This window comes from Gordionus sp. m RMFG-2023, chromosome 4 (genome assembly GCF_954871325.1).
Source record: "Gordionus sp. m RMFG-2023 chromosome 4, tfGorSpeb1-WG-v2, whole genome shotgun sequence".
NCBI classification, from domain to species: Eukaryota; Metazoa; Nematomorpha; class Gordioida; order Chordodea; family Parachordodidae; genus Gordionus; species Gordionus sp. m RMFG-2023.
In genome coordinates this window covers 5,272,632-5,294,649 of record NC_088778.1, presented here as the reverse complement: position 1 = coordinate 5,294,649, position 22,018 = coordinate 5,272,632, and the positions used below count along the sequence as shown (strand labels likewise).

Sequence of the window (22,018 nt, the reverse complement as noted above, 5' to 3'; positions counted from 1 at the left end):
TAGGCATGACTGCTTATATTCTTTAATAATGCTACTAAGTGAATCATATGATGAAAATATTGCTCCTAGTATCATTTATAAATATAAATTTAATATTTAATTAATCAATTTAAAAAAATTTTTACTATTCTGTAACTTTGTCTAATTCCTACTATGGTTGTTCTCCTTATTGTTGGATTTATTTCTCAAAAAATAGAAACATTAAATATTTTTAAATATAGCGGGCTATCATGTGAAAATGAATTGTCACGTGATAAAATGTTATTAATAATCATGGTGTTAGGTTTAGTATATTTTACTAAATATCATGATTGTTAGCTTTTGTATATTTTACTAAATATCACGGGCGTTAGTTCTAGTCACGGCCATAAATTTTAAGCTTAAGCGAAATTTAGCGAAAAGTTTACCGACAAAATACCTAATTATAACAAGGCGGTAAGATACGACCTGTTTATGATGAAAACTCGGAGAACAAAAGTCACAAAAACCAAAGGTAAATTTCAGTACATAATATCCTATTATGTTAAAATAGAAGGAAATGTTGAAAAAAATGATTCAATTAATATAGAAGAAACTGGTGAAAATATACAAGATAATGAGATGGATATTAGCAAAACACCTATAAAAAAACAGCGTGGTGGCCCAAAAGTTCATACTCCAAGTAATTAAGATGATATTATATCTATAAATACACAAGAAAATGATAAAATTAATATGGACGAACCAAATTTAGAGGAAAGTAAAAACTTTGCTGTAAAATTAATTTGATAAGAGGAAAGTAAAAACTTTGCTGAAAAATTAATTTTATGTTTTTGTCAGATACTTCATGTATCTCATTATAGAATTTTTGCTTTCCTCTAAATTTGGTTCATCCATATTAATTTCATAATAATCTATCAAATAAAAACATAAATGACTTTTAAAGTAGTGATATAAATATAATTGATAATGAAACAACAATTTTTATTGATAATAGTATTGGTAATATAATTCATCTAATTTAATTATATGTATTTACAACAGATGTATTAAAAGATTGTACAACCAAAGATATAGAAATCAAAAAAGTTCAAATATATATATATTTTTTTTTATACAATCTTTAGGAAAGTTTTGTACATGAAATAAATACTGTTGAAGAAACTAAGACAGAAAATATAATTGGCCAATCATTAAGTTTAGAGATCCCATATAAAGATTTGGAAAGACTTGGAAACAATATAAATGATAATACAAATATAATTAAAAATGAACAAGAAATGATTATACATGATAATTTTAAAATTATTCATACAACTATTGAAACTCTCTCATATAATAATGACGTAGAAATAAATCACAAAATTGATTCAAACAAACAAATATATAATAATTATGAGATTATACCAGGTGAAGAGCTTTTTGAACCTCATTTTGAAGGCGATGAAGAATTTAATCAATATTTACAGACCAAGTTAGATTTTATTTAATTATTTTTCAAATTACTTTTTTAAAGGGCTAAGGTGGATTCTGAAACAAAAAATCTCGAGGAGAATATAAAAGAAGTTCTTATACCTGGTATTAAAGTAAGTATAATTTAATATATTTTTAATATTGAAATATGCCAACTAGTTAATTATTATTCAATACTTTATAACATCTTTTTTATAATTTATATCTGGTTTGTCGAAATAACAAATTTCTTGTTCAAATCTCCTTCCTGACTATTCAAATATCTAAATTGCAATTTATAGTTAAAATGGGTGAGCATATGACCTAATCTTGATAGATATATATTTAAATCAATCCATTATGATAATCACCTATTTGGATGTCATCCAATTACAAGGTGACATGATAATATATCATAAACAATCATAGCAATAACATGGTAATAATAATAGCAATAACATGATAATAATAACAATTGAGTGATGATAATAATAATAATTATGGGGGTTATTAACATAGCAAAGAAACATCATACACTAATAATAGATATATGTTACTTTCAATGTTCTTGTGATGATAATAATGAGATTCCACAAATAATAATCTAATAACAAATGCTTCAAATTATCTAAATTAAAATCCAATCAATTTGTAATTATACATTGTTTCAAAGCTCAACATATGTATCAGCCATAGTAGTCTTGATGGAAGATAATAGTTAAGCTTATGATTACGTTGATTTGACTGATGACAGTTTATAATGTGTATTATCTATGAATTTTATATCAATTTAACTTTTTTATACTAACATTTTTTAGTTTTATCTCAATCCTTTTCTTAATTATATAGACTCAATCACATGAAAACATAGAAATTCAAAATGGTGAAAGTAAAAAAAAATATTGAAATTTAAAAATTTGCATATAATAAGCAATAAATGAACTTCAAATTAATTTTATTCACTTGAGTTTGCCCCAAAATTTTTACTAACATTTAAGCCTGAATCTGGCCAAAAATATTTATTTAATTTTAAGCCTGAATCTGAACAGAATTTAATTAAACACAGAGAAGAGAGAAAGAAATTCTTTCTTTCTTGTTCTTTCTTTCTTTTTCTTTCTTTCTTGTTCTTTCTTTCTTTCTTCTTTCTTTCTTGTTCTTTCTTTCTTTCTTGTTCTTTCTTTCTTTCTTGTTCTTTCTTTCTTTCTTGTTCTTTCTTTCTTTCTTGTTCTTTCTTTCTTTCTTGTTCTTTCTTTCTTTCTTGTTCTTTCTTTCTTTCTTGTTCTTTCTTTCTTTCTTGTTCTTTCTTTCTTTCTTGTTCTTTCTTTCTTTCTTGTTCTTTCTTTCTTTCTTTCTTTCTTGTTCTTTATTTCTTTCTTGTTCTTTCTTTCTTTCTTGTTCTTTCTTTCTTTCTTTCTTGTTCTTTCTTTCTTTCCTTGTTCCTCTTCTTTCCTTCTCCTTGTTCTTTCTTCTCTTTCTTGTTCTTTCTTTCTTTCTTGTTCTTTCTTTCTTTCTTGTTCTTTCTTTCCTTTCTTTCTCTGTTCTTTCTTTCTTTCTCTTCTTTCTTGTTCTTTATTTCTTTCTTGTTCTTTCTTTCTTTCTTGTTCTTTCTTTATTTCTTGTTCTTTCTTTCTTTCTTGTTCTTTCTTTCTTTCTTGTTCTTTCTTTCTTTCTTGTTCTTTCTTTCTTTCTTGTTCTTTCTTTCTTTCTTGTTCTTTCTTTCTTTCTTGTTCTTTCTTTCTTTCTTGTTCTTTCTTTCTTTCTTTCTTGTTCTTTCTTTCTTTCTTGTTCTTTCTTTCTTGTTCTTTCTTTCTTTCTTTCTTGTTCTTTCTTTCTTTCTTGTTCTTTCTTTCTTTCTTGTTCTTTCTTTCTTTCTTGTTCTTTCTTTCTTTCTGTTCTTTCTTTCTTTCTTTCTTTCTTTCTTTCTTTCTTTCTTTCTTTCTTTCTTTCTTTCTTTCTTTCTTTCTTTCTTTCTTTCTTTCTTTCTTTCTTTCTTTCTTTCTTTCTTTCTTTCTTTCTTTCTTTCTTTCTTTCTTTCTTTCTTTCTTTCTTTCTTTCTTTCTTTCTTTCTTTCTTTCTTTCTTTCTTTCTTTCTTTCTTTCTTTCTTTCTTTCTTTCTTTCTTTCTTTCTTTCTTTCTTTCTTTCTTTCTTTCTTTCTTTCTTTCTGTTCTTTCTTTCTTGTTCTTTCTTTCTTGTTCTTTCTTTCTTGTTCTTTCTTTCTTGTTCTTTCTTTCTTGTTCTTTCTTTCTTGTTCTTTCTTTCTTGTTCTTTCTTTCTTGTTCTTTCTTTCTTGTTCTTTCTTTCTTTCTTTCTTTCTTGTTCTTTCTTTCTTTCTTTCTTTCTTTCTTTCTTGTTCTTTCTTTCTTTCTTTCTTGTTCTTTCTTTCTTTCTTTCTTTCTTTATAAAATTAAATAGAGTAAAAACCAGCAATTGCTTTGTCCTATTTATAAAGAAATTTTATCTTTATAAAAGAAATAAATTTTTTTTATTTTATATATTTTTTAAACATAAACTTAGTTCATTTTCTCATAAATTTTTATGCATTTTCTTTTATCCCACACTTATATATATTTTTTAAAAAGACCAATCCCCCAATGTGAATAAGCCACCACTAACATTACATGGAATGTGGCACACTTTTGAAAAATTGAAAAGTGAAGTCTCTAGGAGTTCTAACAATGCTTCATCTATAATTCATGTTTCAAATTTGGTGAGTTGCCTTTTATTATATTTAAACTAAAATATATGTATTGTTGGTTATCTTTATATAAAGCTTGAATATTAAAGTAAAATAAAAATAGTATATAGGCTATTTTTTGAAAAGAGGACAATTATTAATTGCTATAACACAAAATTTTTTCTTCAAAGGTTCGACCATTTACTCTGAGACAATTGAAAGAAGAATTTCAAAAATATGGAGAATTTGATGAAACTAAAGATTTTTGGATAGACAAAATTAAATCGCACTGCATTGTGAAAGTAGATATTTTTTATATAAATTCCCTTGATATTTTATTATAGGGGGGGGGGGGTGTAGGATAAAAGAAAAATAAATAATGAAAAAATTAAAATAACAAGAATGAATGATCAAAAAACATTATCATATATTTGTTAATTTTTTGTTCACAAAAATATTAATATTAGTACTTAAATGCTGAGTCTGCCTTGGAAGCTTACAATAATTTAAACAAACAAAAATGGCCATTATCTAATCCTAAATTGTTGAAAGTAGAATTCACTGACCAAAATGAAGTATAATTTATTTATCATTTAGCAATTCTTAAGTTTAGAAAATTAAAAAAAATAAATAGTATTGCTAACATTAAGGTAGAAATTTTACTTAATTTTATTAAAACCTTTTATTTTCAATAAGAGTGATTTCATATATAAGGTTTATTTTAAATAATCAAATTTATTTTTCAGTTGGATTCATACAAAAACAACCAGTCACTGGACAAATCATTCACCCCATCTACCACAAATAGGTACAATGCCAAACTGTCAACTGACACAGAAATTCCAGATTTGAACCTCTCCACAACACATTCTGAAGGTGGCATGGATCCCCAAGAGTTTCACTTGCTCAAAAACCTTGCTCCTCTTCTGCCTCCTGGTGCGCTTCTGCAGCAACATAGTCACAGGAGAGGCGTTATCAAGAAAAAACATGATGATAAAATTATAACTGAAAAGGGTTATATAATAAATAATAATGTTGAATTTCAATATCTTTTTATAATGAAACAATTTTAAGATCCCTATTTTTTATACAATAATTTCTTCGTTTTCTATGTTTACCCCTCCCATCCTTCACACGAATAAAAATATTTTCATTAATAGAATAAGCTTTCAAAGTCAAACATGCAGACTAATGTGCATGGGATCTTGGTTAAAATTTAAAGATCTATTTACTTTCATTAGTTTTTCTATTACTTTCTCTAACAGTGAAGGTCAGTGGTATGTTTTTATTGACCTATTAAATAGGACGTTGTATATACACAATACTATATGCTTTATCTACCCTATTTACTATGATTTGTTTTACATGAAATACTTATATTTTAACTACATATTTTTAATTAAGGCCCGTCTGTACTCTATGGCTATCTATTCTATAACAACACTTTTATAAATTCTGTTTTGATATCTCTATTAAGTATTATAATTGAGTCATTAATAACCTGTAAATTTTTTGTGAATTTTCTATTTTATTTATATATTTAGTATTTTAGCTAGACATTAAATTGATAGTATTAAGCATACTACAATTAATTTTGAAATAGTGTTTATCAGAAAAAAATATTAGCTTGAAATTCAAAAAAATATGTCAAAATTTTAATGCGTGGGTTGGCCCATTAAAATTTCATGAAAAATCATTATTTCGACACATGGCTCTTATTTATGTATGAATTGCCCGATCCGTTAAAGTTTTTTCCTTGATAGGTTGGGCATTGAAAGTGTTTCTGTTAGAACTATATTGAAATTCAAAAACCAGCCCGGTTTTTATCCAATACGAATAAAAGATTAAAATATAATCTAGTTTTTTTATTGGAAAAGGCTTTTATAAAATATTTTTCCGTGCCTTTTTTATTGTTAACCACTAAATTGTTTTACAATTATCATTTTTTATGGCACTGATAAAATTACACCAATTCAAATGGTGTTATGCTTAATCAAATTTGTGGGTGACTGTTTTCCTATTCAAAATTTTATTATTATATTATAGAAAGTGTCGCAAATACTTCATCAACCAAATCACCTGAAGAAATGGATACAACTGATGCTAGCAATAAATTGGAAGATATACAAACGAGTCCTGGGAAGGTTAGATACCACCCTACTATGATGGCTATTCATCATCTTATATCAAAAGATACCAAAGAAAACTCGAGTAATGATATGATTGATATCTTTTTATTTTTTTTCCTTCAACTATTAATTCAATGCAATTTAGACATGATTAAGAGTTGAATAATTTTTTTATTTTGGTACATACTTAAAAAACAGAAGTACAACTGTGTTAATTTATTTCGTAGAGAATATTTTAATTCTACAATAGGTATGTTTTAGTCAACATGCCTACCAATTCATTTTTTACAATTATTTGAACCCACCCACCCATGTTTTTTTTAATTCACCTGCCAAATGTTTTAAAATGATTTTAATGACTGGTTTGGTCCTTATATTTTTAATAATCTTTTTAATTAACCCTCTATTGCATACATCATATTTGAATACACATACCATAAAAAAAGGAATAAATTTTAATATAAAATTTTTACTCTTGATGTATAATAGATACACATATATTTTATTTATTTATATAGTTAATTTTGTCAAAAATGAAAGACAGCTATCAATATAAAAATTCTAAAATACGTAGTTTACAATTTTCGAATAGTTGCATTTTTTCCATTTTATAAATTATGTCATTTCTCTTGTAAAATTTTTTTAAGGAACAGGTAGTTAACCCAGATACATAATGCGCACTGCATTTAGTGTTGTTAAACGGCACTTAATATTGTAGCCTAAGCCTCGAGATTTCTATGATATATGTCTAGTCTAGACCTTTGTTCCTTTTATGAGCAAAATCTTCAGGCTTGCATAATATTTTTCTGGATGAAATATTTCAAAACGAGCCGTTTAACACTAACTGCAATATAAATTTGGGCTTTTTTGATTATTTTTTTTATATTAATAAATATTCTTCATTTGCTATCTATAGTCAAAATGTACTGTATTCCGGAAGATAGTTCTGATTCTAATATTAGTGGCTCATCAGATGAGGAAATTCTTGATTCGAGATCAGAAGATGTTGATTATGCAGTATTTCAACTAGTGACCTGCATCGGGCCTAATTTTTCAAGCCCATTCTGGCCCGAAATTTTTTTTAAAAAATGTTTTGCCATCCTGGCTCGAACCTGAAATTTTTTAAAAAAGTTTTGCCAACTGGACCTGAATCTGATTTTTTTTTAAAGACACGGCCTGAATTTATTTAAATATAGAAATTAATTTTTATAATTACTCAAAATAAAAGACATATGTTATATGTTAGTTAAGTTTCAATAAATAAAATCAAAAATTTTTATTTTACATAAAAATTTCAATATAAGATAAATTTAGATATATTTAAAAAAATTCCAAGATCCGACCCGACCCGGCCCGAATTTATTGTAAAAATATTAGGCCCGGGTATGCCCAAACCCGATTATTTTAAGTAGGCTGGGCATAACTTTGCAGATCTCTAATTTAACTATTGGTGCCACTACATTCCATTTTAAAATTGTGTTTTGATAATTGGTTCTGTGGTATAGAAGTTCAAGTATTACTCGCCCAAAAGGGAGTATTGCTACAGCGAGGGCTAGTAGAATTTATAAATGCCAGTTTCTACTGAAAAAGAATTCTAAAAGAAGGAGCGTGAATTCACATAAGATCATGTAAGTGGTATCACCGTATAGTATTCCATATACTTGATATGATGCTCATAAATCTTGGTAAATGTATAGGCTAGATTTTGAAGCTTTAAAGGTACCAGTAAAAGAACATTGTTATTTTCTCTCATTATATTCGATATACAAAAATTCATCATGGTAAGATCACCTAGACAATTGAGTCAACCATCTGGCCCGTGGATGCCGATCTTAGATTTTCATGCTCATGAGCTCACTCCAAATAATTATCTAGAAACCTCTCCCTGCGACCCTGGAATGGCAACGATTATCCCAGCCATACAAGCAATTTCTACGCAAATGGCCGAGTTATCTACCAGAGTGGATATGAACGGGAAACGATCAAGGTCTTCATTTTCATCCCGAACTTTAACGCCCAGAAGACGTGACAGCAGAGCACCTACGCCACCACCACAGCCACCATTGCCATTACCAGTGGTCCCAGCCATACCGCTTAGCCTGAGGAACGTTATGTTAAGCTGTCAAAGTCTGGGCAGGACTTAATCGGGATCTCATCGAACCAAGATATAGAGCAAATGATAGAGACTGGCATGAAACTAAACACATTGCTGATGTGCTGGAGCTACTCTCGGTGAACTCAGATCCTAGGATGCTTGACGAAATGACTAACCTCGCCATTCATTGGAGCTGGCAAACAGCAATGAATAACGACGCTTCGTACCAGAACACTTTCTTATGTGGGGAGGACATAAAGATTTTCCACGAACCAAGGCCCTTTGACAGGGGCCCACAGGCCCCTCAATTTCTGCCAGCTATCGTCGTAGACCGGAGAAAAAGGAAACAGCCACAACTGGCGGTAAGAAGAGAAAGTGAAAGCCGCAACGTTTATTCCTGTCTTTTCTTCTATCCATCTTTCCTCTCATCCGTCTTCTATTCCTCCTACCTCTCAAACAACCTTTCCAGCAACTACAGGGGGTGTTATTCAGGGCAACGGTCACCCAGCCCAAAGGCAGAGAACAGCTCAGTTTCCAACACGGCTAGCATTGGTTAATAAATACCTTAGGGAACTGAGGCACCAGCTGTTTTCTCCAAATGATGATAATTCTGATTCTGGTAACGACGCGGATGAGAATCCTATTAACAATAATCCTCCCCCTGCACGCGATCGACCTGACGCTAGTGCTGCCAATGAATCTGACATTCGGTCATTTTTATCTGAAGACTCAGGAATACCAGAATGGTTGGTACCTAGCCCCCTCTCAATTTCCCTACCGTCTAGTCGGATAGTAGCAATCCAATCTCGTCAATCGTTTTGGAGCTCCTCTATCTTCAGCAATGATAACGATTCTGGCGTGCCACAGGTAGGGTCCACTGCAGCCCCTGACCTCCCGGTATCCTCAATGGTATCAGTAACGTCGAAGGCCACAGTATCTTTACGGATGAACAATTGGCTGCTCTACCCCGCCTCAACATCAGTTCAGCTAGGTTAACCCCTGGTCCACTGATGTCACCCTTCACTAGAAGGGTTGCCACCTGGGGCTTTCGGCCCCGGGACACTTAAAAATCAACAATAATAATAACCATTATTTCAGACACTGGGGCTCTGCCACCGTCCATAACAAATTCCACGATATCATTCGCCAACTTCTAGCTGCTGGTGTTATCGAATTATCTGACGGGCCAAATCTGCTCACAGCTTTGCGTTATTTCCAAAAGCGACGGCTCACCAAGAATAATTAGCGACTTCTCCGAGGTTTCCAAAAACTTTTTATATTACCCCTTCCATTTGAAGTCGATACCGTTAATGTCCACCAAACTGGACCAAGCCAGATACGCCTGCAAGATTGATATCAAATCAGCATTCTTCTCAATTCCATTAGCACCGTAGATAAGATCATTCTTTGGGTTTAAATTCAACAATGATACATACCCCTACAAAGTATTACCTATGGGGGGCATCCTACAGTCCCTACTGCCTTCAAGCAATTATCCTTCATGCCTGTGCCAAAACAGTCAGGAAAGCTAACTATAATGTATATTTGGACGATATCCTTATTTATGGTGACAACGAAAATTATGTAAAATGGTCCACCAGATCACTGCATTGTACATTGGAAGGCTGGGGCCTATAAATAGCTCCCAAAAATCCTTCCTTGACCCTACATCACAAATCACATACCTAGAAGTCCCGATCCACCTCGAAGCTAAAACGATCACGGCGGACACGTATCAGTCGCCACCTCGCCGCTAGAATACTAGGCTTCGTCAACCACTACGCGTATACCATTACAGGAATGTCAAGTTTATTCTCCCCATATTATATCACTATGCAAATTCGCAGTGAGCCCCGGTAGTCGACTCATTTCTAGCATTCAGAAAGGCAGAGAAAATAATTGACGCCCTCAAGGCCCCCTTAGCCCTACAATATTACGCTAACAGCCCGGTCTATGTGGATGCCTCCAACTCACATATTGGAATCAACTTCTGGAGTATAGACAACCTTTCAATAGCCTTTTTCTAAGAATGTCTCCTCTTTGAGATTCCAAGCCATGCCATCGATCATATTAATGCTAAAGAAGTCATAGAAATGGGCATGGGAGCTATCATGGCTATCCACCGTAACAATGAATACCAAATGATGTTCACAGACTCCTCAGTAGCTTACTATACCTTTAGAAAAAGTGGATCTCGGTCGCCATCAATCGAAATCGTCATATTCCAAATTCTTTTCAAACTGGGCCTTAAAAACTTCACCACTATCTCCCAGAACATACAATGGATCCCGTCTGAAGATAACCCAGCTGACGCCCCTTCCAGAACGTGGATGGCTGAGAGAGAACCCTTAGACCTATTCGGTGGCCCTATTCTCGACGCCCCTATCACACTTCAACAACAAGATACCTCCTTATTCGGCGAGGAATCGTCTATCGCGAAACTCCTTCCCTTATCTCTGGATTATCTAACTTAAGCGATCCCTCCACCGATACTTACCAATGGAGCAGTCTATCTATTAAATCAAGGGACCTCCTCGAATAATTCATCTATTAATCAAAAATTTAATACAATAATTATATACTTAAGAACGATTAATCCCTACCTATTTATTTATATAAATATAGAAATTATACTGTAAATTGCCATCATTGTTATTTTCTCTCATTATATTTGATATACAAAAATTTGATTAATAAAAGCCTTAGGAATACCGAAGTTATAAAAGCCAAGATATTTGAGCTTCCCTCCTCTCTAACAACCTTTCCGCCAATAGCAACTACAGGAGATGCTATTCCGGGCAACGGTCACCCGGCCCGAAGGCAGAGAACAGCTCAGTTTCCAACATGGCTAGCATTGGTTAATAAATACCTTAGGGAACTGAGGCACCAGCTGGGTCATTCCATGTCAAATGAGCAAAAAAAATGAGATTTTTGGCTTAATATTTGGTAATCAAAGAAAGGTTAATGTAGTTAAGAAATAGCCAAAATTTTAGCCTCGTAACATTTATATTTTTGGAGATATTAGGGTTCAAAGTGGCAAAAAATGACATATTTTTACCATTATCTGCCTTTATTCAATTAAGCATATCTTAAAAACTACGTAATTGTAAATAACAAATTTAATATCAAAATTACGTACAAACTACTTTGAGATAAAAATTTTTTTATATATTTTTCCAATTTCCGGTCATTTTATTTAATATGCGAGGACTAAAAACGATTTTTTGGAAATAATACTACCTTCAATTTTTTTAAAAAATTTAGTAGACATTATTAAACTCTTCCTTTATATTTAAAAAAAAATAGGTCTGGGACGCGGCCATCTTCATTCTCAAAATCGATAAAAATGTATAAATATTTTCCCGAAAGGGGGCGTCTTTGTATAAAATTATATATTAATCAGTTTTTAATGTTTTTTTTGAACTTTGATATAATTTAAAGGATTATTCATCTTGTAAGTGAAAATAACAATAAGGGCTTTCATTCAATTATAGAAATTGTCTATCGATAAAAGAAATTCAATTTATTACTTTATTTATAATTTATTATAAAATTTTTTGCCCATATAACATATATTTAATGAATATTAATAAAATATGTCCAATCAAGTTTCGAGTTCTTGAATATATGAAATCTTGTGCATTTCATATATGATGCCAAAAATAATATCAAAATTTTCGCTACTCAATTTTAAAAATAATTTGAATTTGTAAAATATTACAAATATTTGTTATTATGAAATTATTATATACAAGTATTATCATCATAAAACCCAAATCAATATAAATATTGGATCGGATTTTCTAAAATCGGCATACCCTTACTTGTAAATAAAAATATTCTTATTTACAAGTAAGGGTAATAAAATAAATTTATGGGCAAATGTAATAATTGACAAGGGTCAACACATTTACGCGATCAAATAATATTGTTTCGTTCTAAGGACATCAAATTTATAACATAAAAATGGCTATCCATAGATAGAACCACTATTGAAACAATAACCAAGGATGAATTTATCAATGCCTTTTTGAAAAAATGGAATCTTTATTACCCCATTCTTTTATTTCAACGCAACAATCGTTGTATTAAAGCAATCTAAAATTGAACTTATACAAAGGCCAATATTTAATTTTATGTGATTTTTCAGAAAACTATAGCTTTATACTTCAGGATGAAGTACAATTATCATTAATAGGGCTCAGTTTAAGGTTCACCCACCCTTTTGTTATATATTATAAAGATAATCTTGCCAATATTTGTTGCCTAAATTATGTAATGATATCCGAATCATGCAACACAATACAATAGCAGTACATTATTTCCAAAAAACATTGGTAAATTTTTTAATTTTGTATGTCAAATGTTTTACACCCATCCAAACCTTCTAATTCTTTTATATTTCCAAGTATAGACGACACTCTTTACTTTCCAAAATGTCATATCTTATCATTAGTATCATTGTAAACTGCTACTGGCTGTAGTTACACATTGTCGTCACAAGAAAGTAAACGCTACCAAAAAATTAGAATCTTTTAAAAGTGAGCTATATATTAGATTTTTAAATTTATATTATATCAATTATTTTTAATATTTAGAGGGCCTTATATGAAATGCACAAGATTCTGATTCATATATTTAAAAACTATAAACTGGTTGAATATATTTTATTAATATTCATTAAATATATGTTATATGGGCAAAAAATTTATAATAAATTATAAATAAAGTAATAAATTGAATTTCTTTTATCGATAGACAATTTCTATAATTGAATGAAATCCCCATTTATTGTTATTTTCACTTACAAGATGAATAATCCTTTAAATTATATCAAATAGTTCAAAAAAAACCATAAAAACTGATTAATATATAATTTTATACAAAGACGCCCCCTTTTGGGAAAATATTTATACACTTTTCTAAACATTTTTATTGATTTTGAAAATGAAGATAGCCGCGCCCCAGACAAATTTTTTTTTTATAAATATAATGGAAGAGCTTAATAATGTCTACTATTTTAAAAAAAAATTGAAGGTCGTATTTAATAAATTTTTACCTTGTTTCTTTTTTTAAAATTATATTTTAACTTATATTTTTCTTTCTTTTAAAACAATATTTAGAATTTTCCTTAACTTATATTCTATTTCTTTTAACACAATATTAAACGCAAATAATAATTTTTATTTCTTTCTTAAAAATATAAAATCGTAATAATCAATTTTATTTCTTTTTTTTCTATATATAAATATATCTTTTTCTACAACTAAAACATAATCATCAAAAAAAAAAAATAATAATAATAAAAAAAATTATATTTCTTTTTTTTACAATTAATATTTAATTATCTAATAATAAATATAAAAACAATAATTATGCTTTCTAATAAAATCGATATTTAGCACTGTATTATTTCCAAAAAATCGTTTTTAGTCCTCGCATATTAAATAAAATGACCGGAAATTGGAAAAAAATTAAAATATTTTTTATCTGTAAGTAGAATCTTTGTACGTAATTTTGATATTAAATTTGTATTTACAATTACGTAGTTTTTAAGATATGCTTAATTGAATGAAGGCAGATAATGGTAAAAATATGTCATTTTTGCCACTATGAACCTTAATATCTCCAAAAATATAAATGTTACAAGGCTAAAATTTTGGCTATTTCTTAACTACACTAACCTTTCTTTGCTTACCAAATTTTAAAAAATTCGAAGGGGGTCGGCCCAATCGTGGTTGATTTGTCATGGAATGACCCAGCTGTTTTCTCCAAATGATGATAATTCTGATTCTGGTAACGACGCGGATGAGAATCGTATTAACAATAATCCTCCCCCTGCACGCGATCGACCAGATGCTAGCGCTGCCAATGAATCTGACATTCCGTCATTTTTATCCGAAGACTCAGGAATATCAGAATGGTGGTACCTAGCCCCCTTTCGATATTCCTACCGTCTAGCAGCTCGGATAGTAGCAATCCAATCTCGTCAATCGTTTCGGAGCTCCAAGATTCTATATTCAGCAATGACAACGATTCTAGTGTGCTCCAGGTAGGGTCCACTGAAGCTCTTGACCTATCCGGTATCCTCAATGGTATCAGTAACGTCGGAGGCCACAGTACCTTTTCGGATGAACAATTGGCTGCTCTACCCCGCCTCAACGCCAGTTCAGCTAGGTTAGCCTTTGGTGCGCTGATGTCACCCTTCACCGGAAGGGTTGCCACCCGGGGCTTTAGGCCCGGCGACCTCTTAAAAACAACAATAATAATAACCGTTATTTCAGACACTGGGGCTCTGCACCGTCCAATACAAATTCCATGATATTATTCGCCAACTTCTAGCTGAGGATTTTATCGAATTATCTGACGGGCCCCAAATCTGCTCACCGCTTTACGTTATTTCCAAAAGCGATGGCTCACCAAGAGTTATTAGTGACTTCTCAAGAGGTTTCCAAATACCTTTTACATTACCCCTTCCATCTGAAGTCGATACCGTTAATGTCCACCAAACAGGACCAAGCCAGTTAAAATTTAAATAGCAGATACTCTATTAATTCAACAAAAATATGAAAGCTAGCGTTGAAAAAAACGAATATCAATTGACACCATTATAAAAAAATCTAGCAAGGGGCCGACAAGTATTATAACGCAGAAAGAAATAAGACATGATTTAGTAACACGTTAACCAAAATATAATAAAAAGGCGCGGTGCAAAAACTCTGGGTGTAAATTGGTTTGTACTAAATATGGTGTATCATTATGTTTTACTATAAAAAACGATTGTTTTTATTTCACGAAAATTAATATAAATTTGTCTTATTACATTATTTATCAAAAAATAAAATTATATGTCTTTATTTTTTTATAATTTTGAAATTGAAAAAATATGATATTTTTTACACGCATTGTGTATTTAAATACACACAATGAAATTTTTTTTTTTTTAAAAAAAAAATTATTTTTAGTTAAGGGCTCTTTAAAGACAAAAATAAGTTTTTTTTTAAAAAAAAGATATCATTTATTGATATGTTACGCAATAGAGGGTTAAACTTATAAAAAAAAATAATTTATAATAAATAGAAGTATATTGCTCATGTCACCTGAAAAATACTTAAAATTCACCTGCCCATTGTTTTTAAAAATATTTTTTAACTCGCTCGTCAACCTACCCAATGTTTAAAATATTTTAGAAAGTGCCAGCCCATTGCCGAACTTTAGAGAATATAAAAAATGAGAGAAAAAATTAGTGGCCAATTGTTACACTTGCGTAAAAAAATTAAAAAATATGAGTTATATAAAATTATTTATAAAGTATGTTAGATAACTAGTTACCTTTTAAGTTTGTAATTTAAAGTAAAATAATATTCAATTATTCATTTAGAAAATTTAAGTACAATTTTGTTTATAAATTAAATTTATCAAATTGATTATTTTAATCAAGACTCCAACAAGGGTGAAAATAAGGAAAAGGAAGGAGGAAATAGGATACTCTATATTAATATTCCTGGAAAGGGAAACAAACCTGTAAACGCCGATGAAGACCCGTTAACTCTCAAAAGGAGGGAGGATAGGGAGAGAGAGGAAAGGGTTCACAATTAATATATTCATTTTCGTGGTTTTGTCGTTTTTATTTTACAAATTCTGTTATATCGTAGATTACATTAAACAAGAAATACTTTTTAATTTGTTGGTATCAAATTTTCATTTAAGCTTATTAAAAATTGTTAATTATATTTCAAGAACTTATGAGATGGTTACAAAGTTCATTAAATTATGAAATTCATATATAAACCAGTTTTTTTCATAGAACTTTTTTGTTTCTCAATTTTTGAGCTTCAAGATTGATACGAATTTCAAAACCAGATAATTGTTATCATCCATTACTTCTAAATTTAATCATTTTATTCATAATTAAAACATTCTTCACGATTTAGTAGAAAAAATTATGTACACTATTTTATTTTTTTTTAAAAAAAATATATATTTATTTTATCCATTAAAAATAATTAACCCCTGAATCAGGGGAGAATAAGGATCACAAAAGATGGAAAAGATGAGAGGCGTAGAGATATAGCAGGTAATTTTATAAATACCATTTTTTATATCATTCACTTAATATAATAATCGTTTTGGACCAGAGATTCACCAATACATGTGGTATTATCAGCCAATAGGGGAAACCAGGGCTAGTCGGTGCAAGGGGTTTGTCGGTTTAGACTAGTAACGGTTATTAAATAAAATTTTGTTCTGAAGTAGAATTCTAGATGTCCATATTAGAGAAAGAAAATAATTTATATTAATTAGTGTTTTAAATTTTTATTTGTTATGATACGTTTTTGATGTGAAAATTGCAATATTTTCCACTTTATATTATTAGGATGTAATAAAAATTTTAAAGTTTGGACATGATAAAAAAGAAAGATAATATATTAAAACTCTATTTTAATATTTATTAAAGTTTCAGATTGATATATAAGGTTTATATATGTTAAAGCATATTAATAATATTACCACCATTGGGGTTAGTAAAATTGTAGCTTGTTGTTGCAATCATTCTATAAAATTATTATGGTACTCAAATATATAAAAATTCCAAATAGGAAAATTTTTACCATTAAGAGTTATGAAGAAGCAATGAAATTATATTAAAATTATATGTCATCACGAAAAGTAACATCTATTATTGGTTAAAATATAATATTTTATAAATTTTAAATGATAATTATTATATAAATTGATTAACGTAAATTTTTCATAATACATTCCTATTTTATATTATCAGACCTAAATAAATCTTGCAAACTAAAAATATATATAATATATTGTGATTGACATATTATTTGATAAATTCAATTTATAATTATATAATCAATCAGATATGAACATTTATTCACCATATTTAAATATTAGCCTGATACTAAGATCAATTATTTAAAATGATATATCTAGCAAACAAAGATTTTCATATATACATATCTATTGTAATTGACAACAATATCTGATTTAAATTATTACATTATAAATATGAACATTTTAGTTATCAAGATATTTATTTTGACCTGATAATAAGATCAAATTAATATTATATATTTAAAAATAGAACCAGATAAATTTTGAATGAATTTATTAGGTATACCTACTAAAAAATTTTTAAGACATTATAAAAAATATAAAATGACTGGCGCTGCCCAAATAGGTCAAGATAATAAACAAAAAATATTTGATGATGACGAGGAAAATAAAATGGTTAAATAACTAATTTCATGAAGCAAATTTTTTTATTATGGGTTATATGCTAAAAAGGCATTAAAAAATTATAGCTGAAATTTTTATCTCATCTCCATTCTAGAAGCATCTTCTATAAAAGCAGAAGAATAAAAAATCAAAAAAACACATTATTAAATTTAATAGAAAATGTCTGTAGGACTATAAAATTTCCATAATTTTGAAGATTGGTTTCAATACAGAGTATGTAAAGGTTGGGTGCATAGGTCTTGTGTCGAAAAAATTTCTATTTTATTTGTTATAATTGTATAATATATAAATAAAGCATATTTAAAATCTGAAGAAATTTTTATTTGTGTCTCATAGGAAAGCCTAATAAAGTTCTTGATTTGACTAGCCCCATCGATGATCTAACTAACCACGGGTTTGGGGCTATGAAGTTCAAAAAATCACTTTTACTAAACCTTTTTTAGAGAAAAAATATTAAATATTTAAAAAAATATAACATTTTGTATTTATAGCTAAGTGTTTAAGATATCGTGGTATTTTACGAGATCTTATACCATTATCTTTTTCAGAGCTGTGATGAATTTGACAAAAATTGCGCCAACTAGCCCCGGTCTCTCAATCAAACAATCCCTAGTCAATACTGCGACAATATATTATTTATATAAAATACAGAAATAAGAATTGCCAATATTAGCATTGACGTTAATTGGGAATGTAAACTAATGAGACTGCCAACATTTTATAGTTCACATTAGGTCTATTAACAAAAAATGAATCAAATAGTATATTAGTAATATATGGTTTGTTATAATTTACAATTGATCTTTTTTAAAAAAAATATAAAATAATTATACGAAAATAATATTAACAGATTTTTTTAAAATTTTTTTTAATTGCACATTCAATTTAAAAAACAGAAAAAGTTATTATAATAATCTGATGATAAAAATATGTGGACAAGTTATTAACGAAATTAAAATGCCTTAATTTATAATTGCCAAACCAATTATTAAGGCATATGGTTTTTCTTGTCGATTCTTCAAGACATGCTGTTTTTGATGGGAAATTAGCTCTGATTAAGAAAAGCCTTTCACAAGCTTTTTGCATTTTTTGTTAATATAACCTGACAGATTGATAAGATTATGATTAGTGATGAAGTATGATTAAACTTTATTATAAAAATATAAATTTTATTTTTCAAAATAATTTTAATATTCAATTTAAATTTTTCGAATAATACGATTATAAAAGAATTATTTGAATCATTTGTCGAATATGTGTGTTTAAACATATATTCAAATTATTTGAATCGGATAATTCCTTATTTATATTAAAAAAAAATCGAATTATATAGTATTTATCTTTGTCACTATTCGATTCTTTTTTGAATAGGCCTAGTTCACACAAAACAAATCTTGTTATATTGGAAATTTTTTAATTAATAAAAAGAAATTACTATTTTAATTTCATAATAAATATGACAACATTGAAAAATAAAAATACTCTCGGAGTTAGTCTAAAAATTAAATAATCAAACAAACCAAACCTTTTTAAAAAGAACCAGATCAGAAATTAAAAAACATGGGTTATTTTACAATAAATATAAATCAGCACAAATATCAGATTATGTATATTGGATTCGATTGGTAAATTTTTTTTATAATTATTAGTATTGGTTGGAAAGGGTTGTATCAGTGCATCTGATATAGCCCAAATATTGGTTTTTATTTTATATATTGATGCATCATCTATGTAAATTTATTTTATTGCAATATAAATCTTATTACAAAAAATCTGAATCAAAGCAGGGGTTACTTTTGATGTACATACACTATTTATATATTTAAAAATTAATAGTGCCTGAGGACAAAACAAAAAGCAAACCTGGGCAAATGATGGACGAATTGTTTCGAAAGACCATTATATCTCCCTGTGTCTATTGGCTACCTTTGAGTGAAACTAAGGTTCATCCATCTGTTATATTCTTATGCTAGCAATATATAATTTATACCTTAGGATAACTATTAAAGAACTAAAATGGATTTTTAAACTATTTAGAGTCGATCAATTAAGATTACAGCGAGGATAAAAAAAATATTTGAATATTATTTTGATATTTAAATTTACTTAAAGAAGGAGCTATAGATTTTCAGGCATATATATGTAATACGATTTTATTTACTTTTCACATATAAAATAGGCTAAGGAAAGGCTGGAAAACCTTGAAAAATCTCATCCTTCCCGCCTATACATTCATGAAAAGGATTGTGAGCGTTCCCGCATATTTTTCCACGATTACTCCAACCTACTACGAAAAATTATGAATAGTAAACCTAATCCATCTCCACTTTTATCTATAAATCATAACGAAGTTTATAAAAATGATGAAAACAATATGTCTAGACAAGAAATGGTCTCTCATAACGCCTATAATATATATGAAGGGGGCAGGTTTAACGATAGATCTGATAGGATGGATCATAGGGACAAAATGGGGTTTGATGACAGGATGATGGTTAATTATGAAAGGGAACGGCCTTTCTTCAAAAGACCCAGGTACGAACAATCATATGAACACAATGAAAGGACGATTTTCAATAATGTTGTCTACAAAGATATGAATCATTATCAAGAACCTCCTGCCGAGGAAAGATATAGCAGAGGCGGCGGAATGGCAAGAGGGGTCGAAAGAATGTACATAGGAAAAAAAGTATTTAGTTATAAAACCACCATACATATATGATAATAGATTAGTCAATCCAGTTCATAAGGGCTATTTTTATATAATATTTATTATATTATATGATTTTAAATTTTCATGTCTCACAATACTTTAGGAAGAAAGAAGTTACAGATCTCCACCTGCACTTAGAAGATCTTCACCCATCAAAAGGGATTACAAACGAATATCATCTTCCGGAGTTCGATCCCCTCATAGACATTGAATAAACAAGAAAATATGGATTTCAAATGTATATATTTAAGTTTTCATTCTTTTCTTTACACTTAATTTTTTTAAAAAATTAAATTTGTGATTGAGTTGTTTTAATGTGATTGAGTAATGTTTTTATGATAGATATAATTATATTTTCTTATGTTCATTTTTATATAGTTCATCAAAGTGTAAAAAGAAAAGGCTTAAATATAAATATTTAGGATATTCATTTTAAAAGTGGATAATTTTCAATAAGGTATAGGAAGTATGATTTAATTATTATGTTTCTATTTATAAGAGATTTTTGTTCATCGGCAAGGAATAATTGGATATTAAAGTTTAACTTTTTTGGAAAAATATTAATAAATATGATTAATAAAATCCTTTTATAATGAATAATTATATATTTATTATTCTATTATACTTCTAAATTATGTATAGGTAGAATTTTTCATACAATATAATTTATTATATTTCAATAAATGTTTATTTAAAAAAATATATAAATTTTGATATTATGTGTATAACAAAATATTTTTTTAATGAATTTGTTTCAATATTTGAATTATGAAAAATCTGCTAAGATAAAATTTTAAATATTTAAATTAATATGAGATAAATTTAATATTTTTTTTCCACTATAATAAAAAAAAATAATACTTTTCATTCATCCCAGAAATAGATGTTCTTGTTACAAATTTTTCTCCCATTATAATATTTAAAAAATAATACGTTTCATCCATCCCAAAAGATGTTCTTGTTATAATGTTTATCACCATTCCTTGACTTTTCCTATCAAAATGAAGTCCTTCATGTTATAAAATTAACTAACTCTTCTAATTAATAGTTAAGCTTAATAATTTATTGACATTTGAAATTTAATTCAATTTCTCAACTTAATTAGCAAAAAATTGTAATCTATCTTTCTTCATAATGCACTATTACAAACAAATTATTTGTTGTGATTGTTTTATTTAATGATTTGTTCCCCAATAAAAATCAAATTTTGATTAATAGTAATTCCTCAACAGTGATATACAACTTTTAGAAACTATTAATTATAATCTTAAACCTTCAAAAAGATTCTCACAATTTTTAAACATTTTACCTTTTGTGGTTTTAATAGACACAAATGTAAGTTTTTAAATAATGATATAGTTTAAATGTTAACAATGACCCTATTGATAACATCAATTTCGTAATCCCACATCTACCTGATAACATTTTCTCCTCCTTATTCTTTGATATTTCCAAGCCTAATGTTTTTACTCGAATCACTAGAGGTGCTCGTTTATTGGTGGTTAAATCTTTCTTTGATTGCATTTCCTCCCTTTTGTATAATTTCATTTGTGAAAAGGAATGGCTCAGGTTTTTTTTATGGCATTTACTTTCAAAATGCCTGACAAATCTTTAACTCAAGATATTAAAAATGCCGCCCTTAACAAAGATCCATACCTTCTTGGTGAATTTTCATCCTATAATTATTGTGCAATAAAAATAAAACTTCTCCTTTAGTGAT

The 22,018-nt window shown here is 28.7% G+C and overlaps 1 protein-coding gene across 4 annotated transcripts; it reads left to right on the top strand.

Moving 5' to 3' along the window:
* The first annotated feature begins 374 nt into the window (after nt 1-374).
* On the top strand, nt 375-20,829 carry LOC135929160 (uncharacterized). 4 transcript variants are annotated; one of them, XM_065465681.1, is made up of 17 exons: nt 375-493; nt 533-661; nt 1,024-1,067; nt 1,107-1,453; nt 1,496-1,565; nt 2,281-2,320; nt 4,012-4,139; nt 4,298-4,408; nt 4,574-4,681; nt 4,853-5,120; nt 6,153-6,317; nt 15,772-15,917; nt 16,353-16,407; nt 19,422-19,528; nt 19,765-20,274; nt 20,402-20,536; nt 20,798-20,829. In XM_065465681.1, the coding sequence occupies exons 1-16, from the start codon at nt 454-456 to the stop codon at nt 20,507-20,509; spliced, it is 2,376 nt and encodes a 791-aa protein (XP_065321753.1). In that variant the 5' UTR covers nt 375-453; the 3' UTR covers nt 20,510-20,536; nt 20,798-20,829. The 4 variants fall into 4 exon arrangements, with proteins under 4 accessions (XP_065321753.1, XP_065321754.1, XP_065321752.1 ...); XM_065465682.1 differs by lacking the exon at nt 20,798-20,829 and adding an exon at nt 20,677-20,755; XM_065465680.1 differs by lacking the exon at nt 20,798-20,829 and having other exon boundaries at nt 20,402-20,641.
* The last annotated feature ends 1,189 nt before the right edge of the window (nt 20,830-22,018 follow it).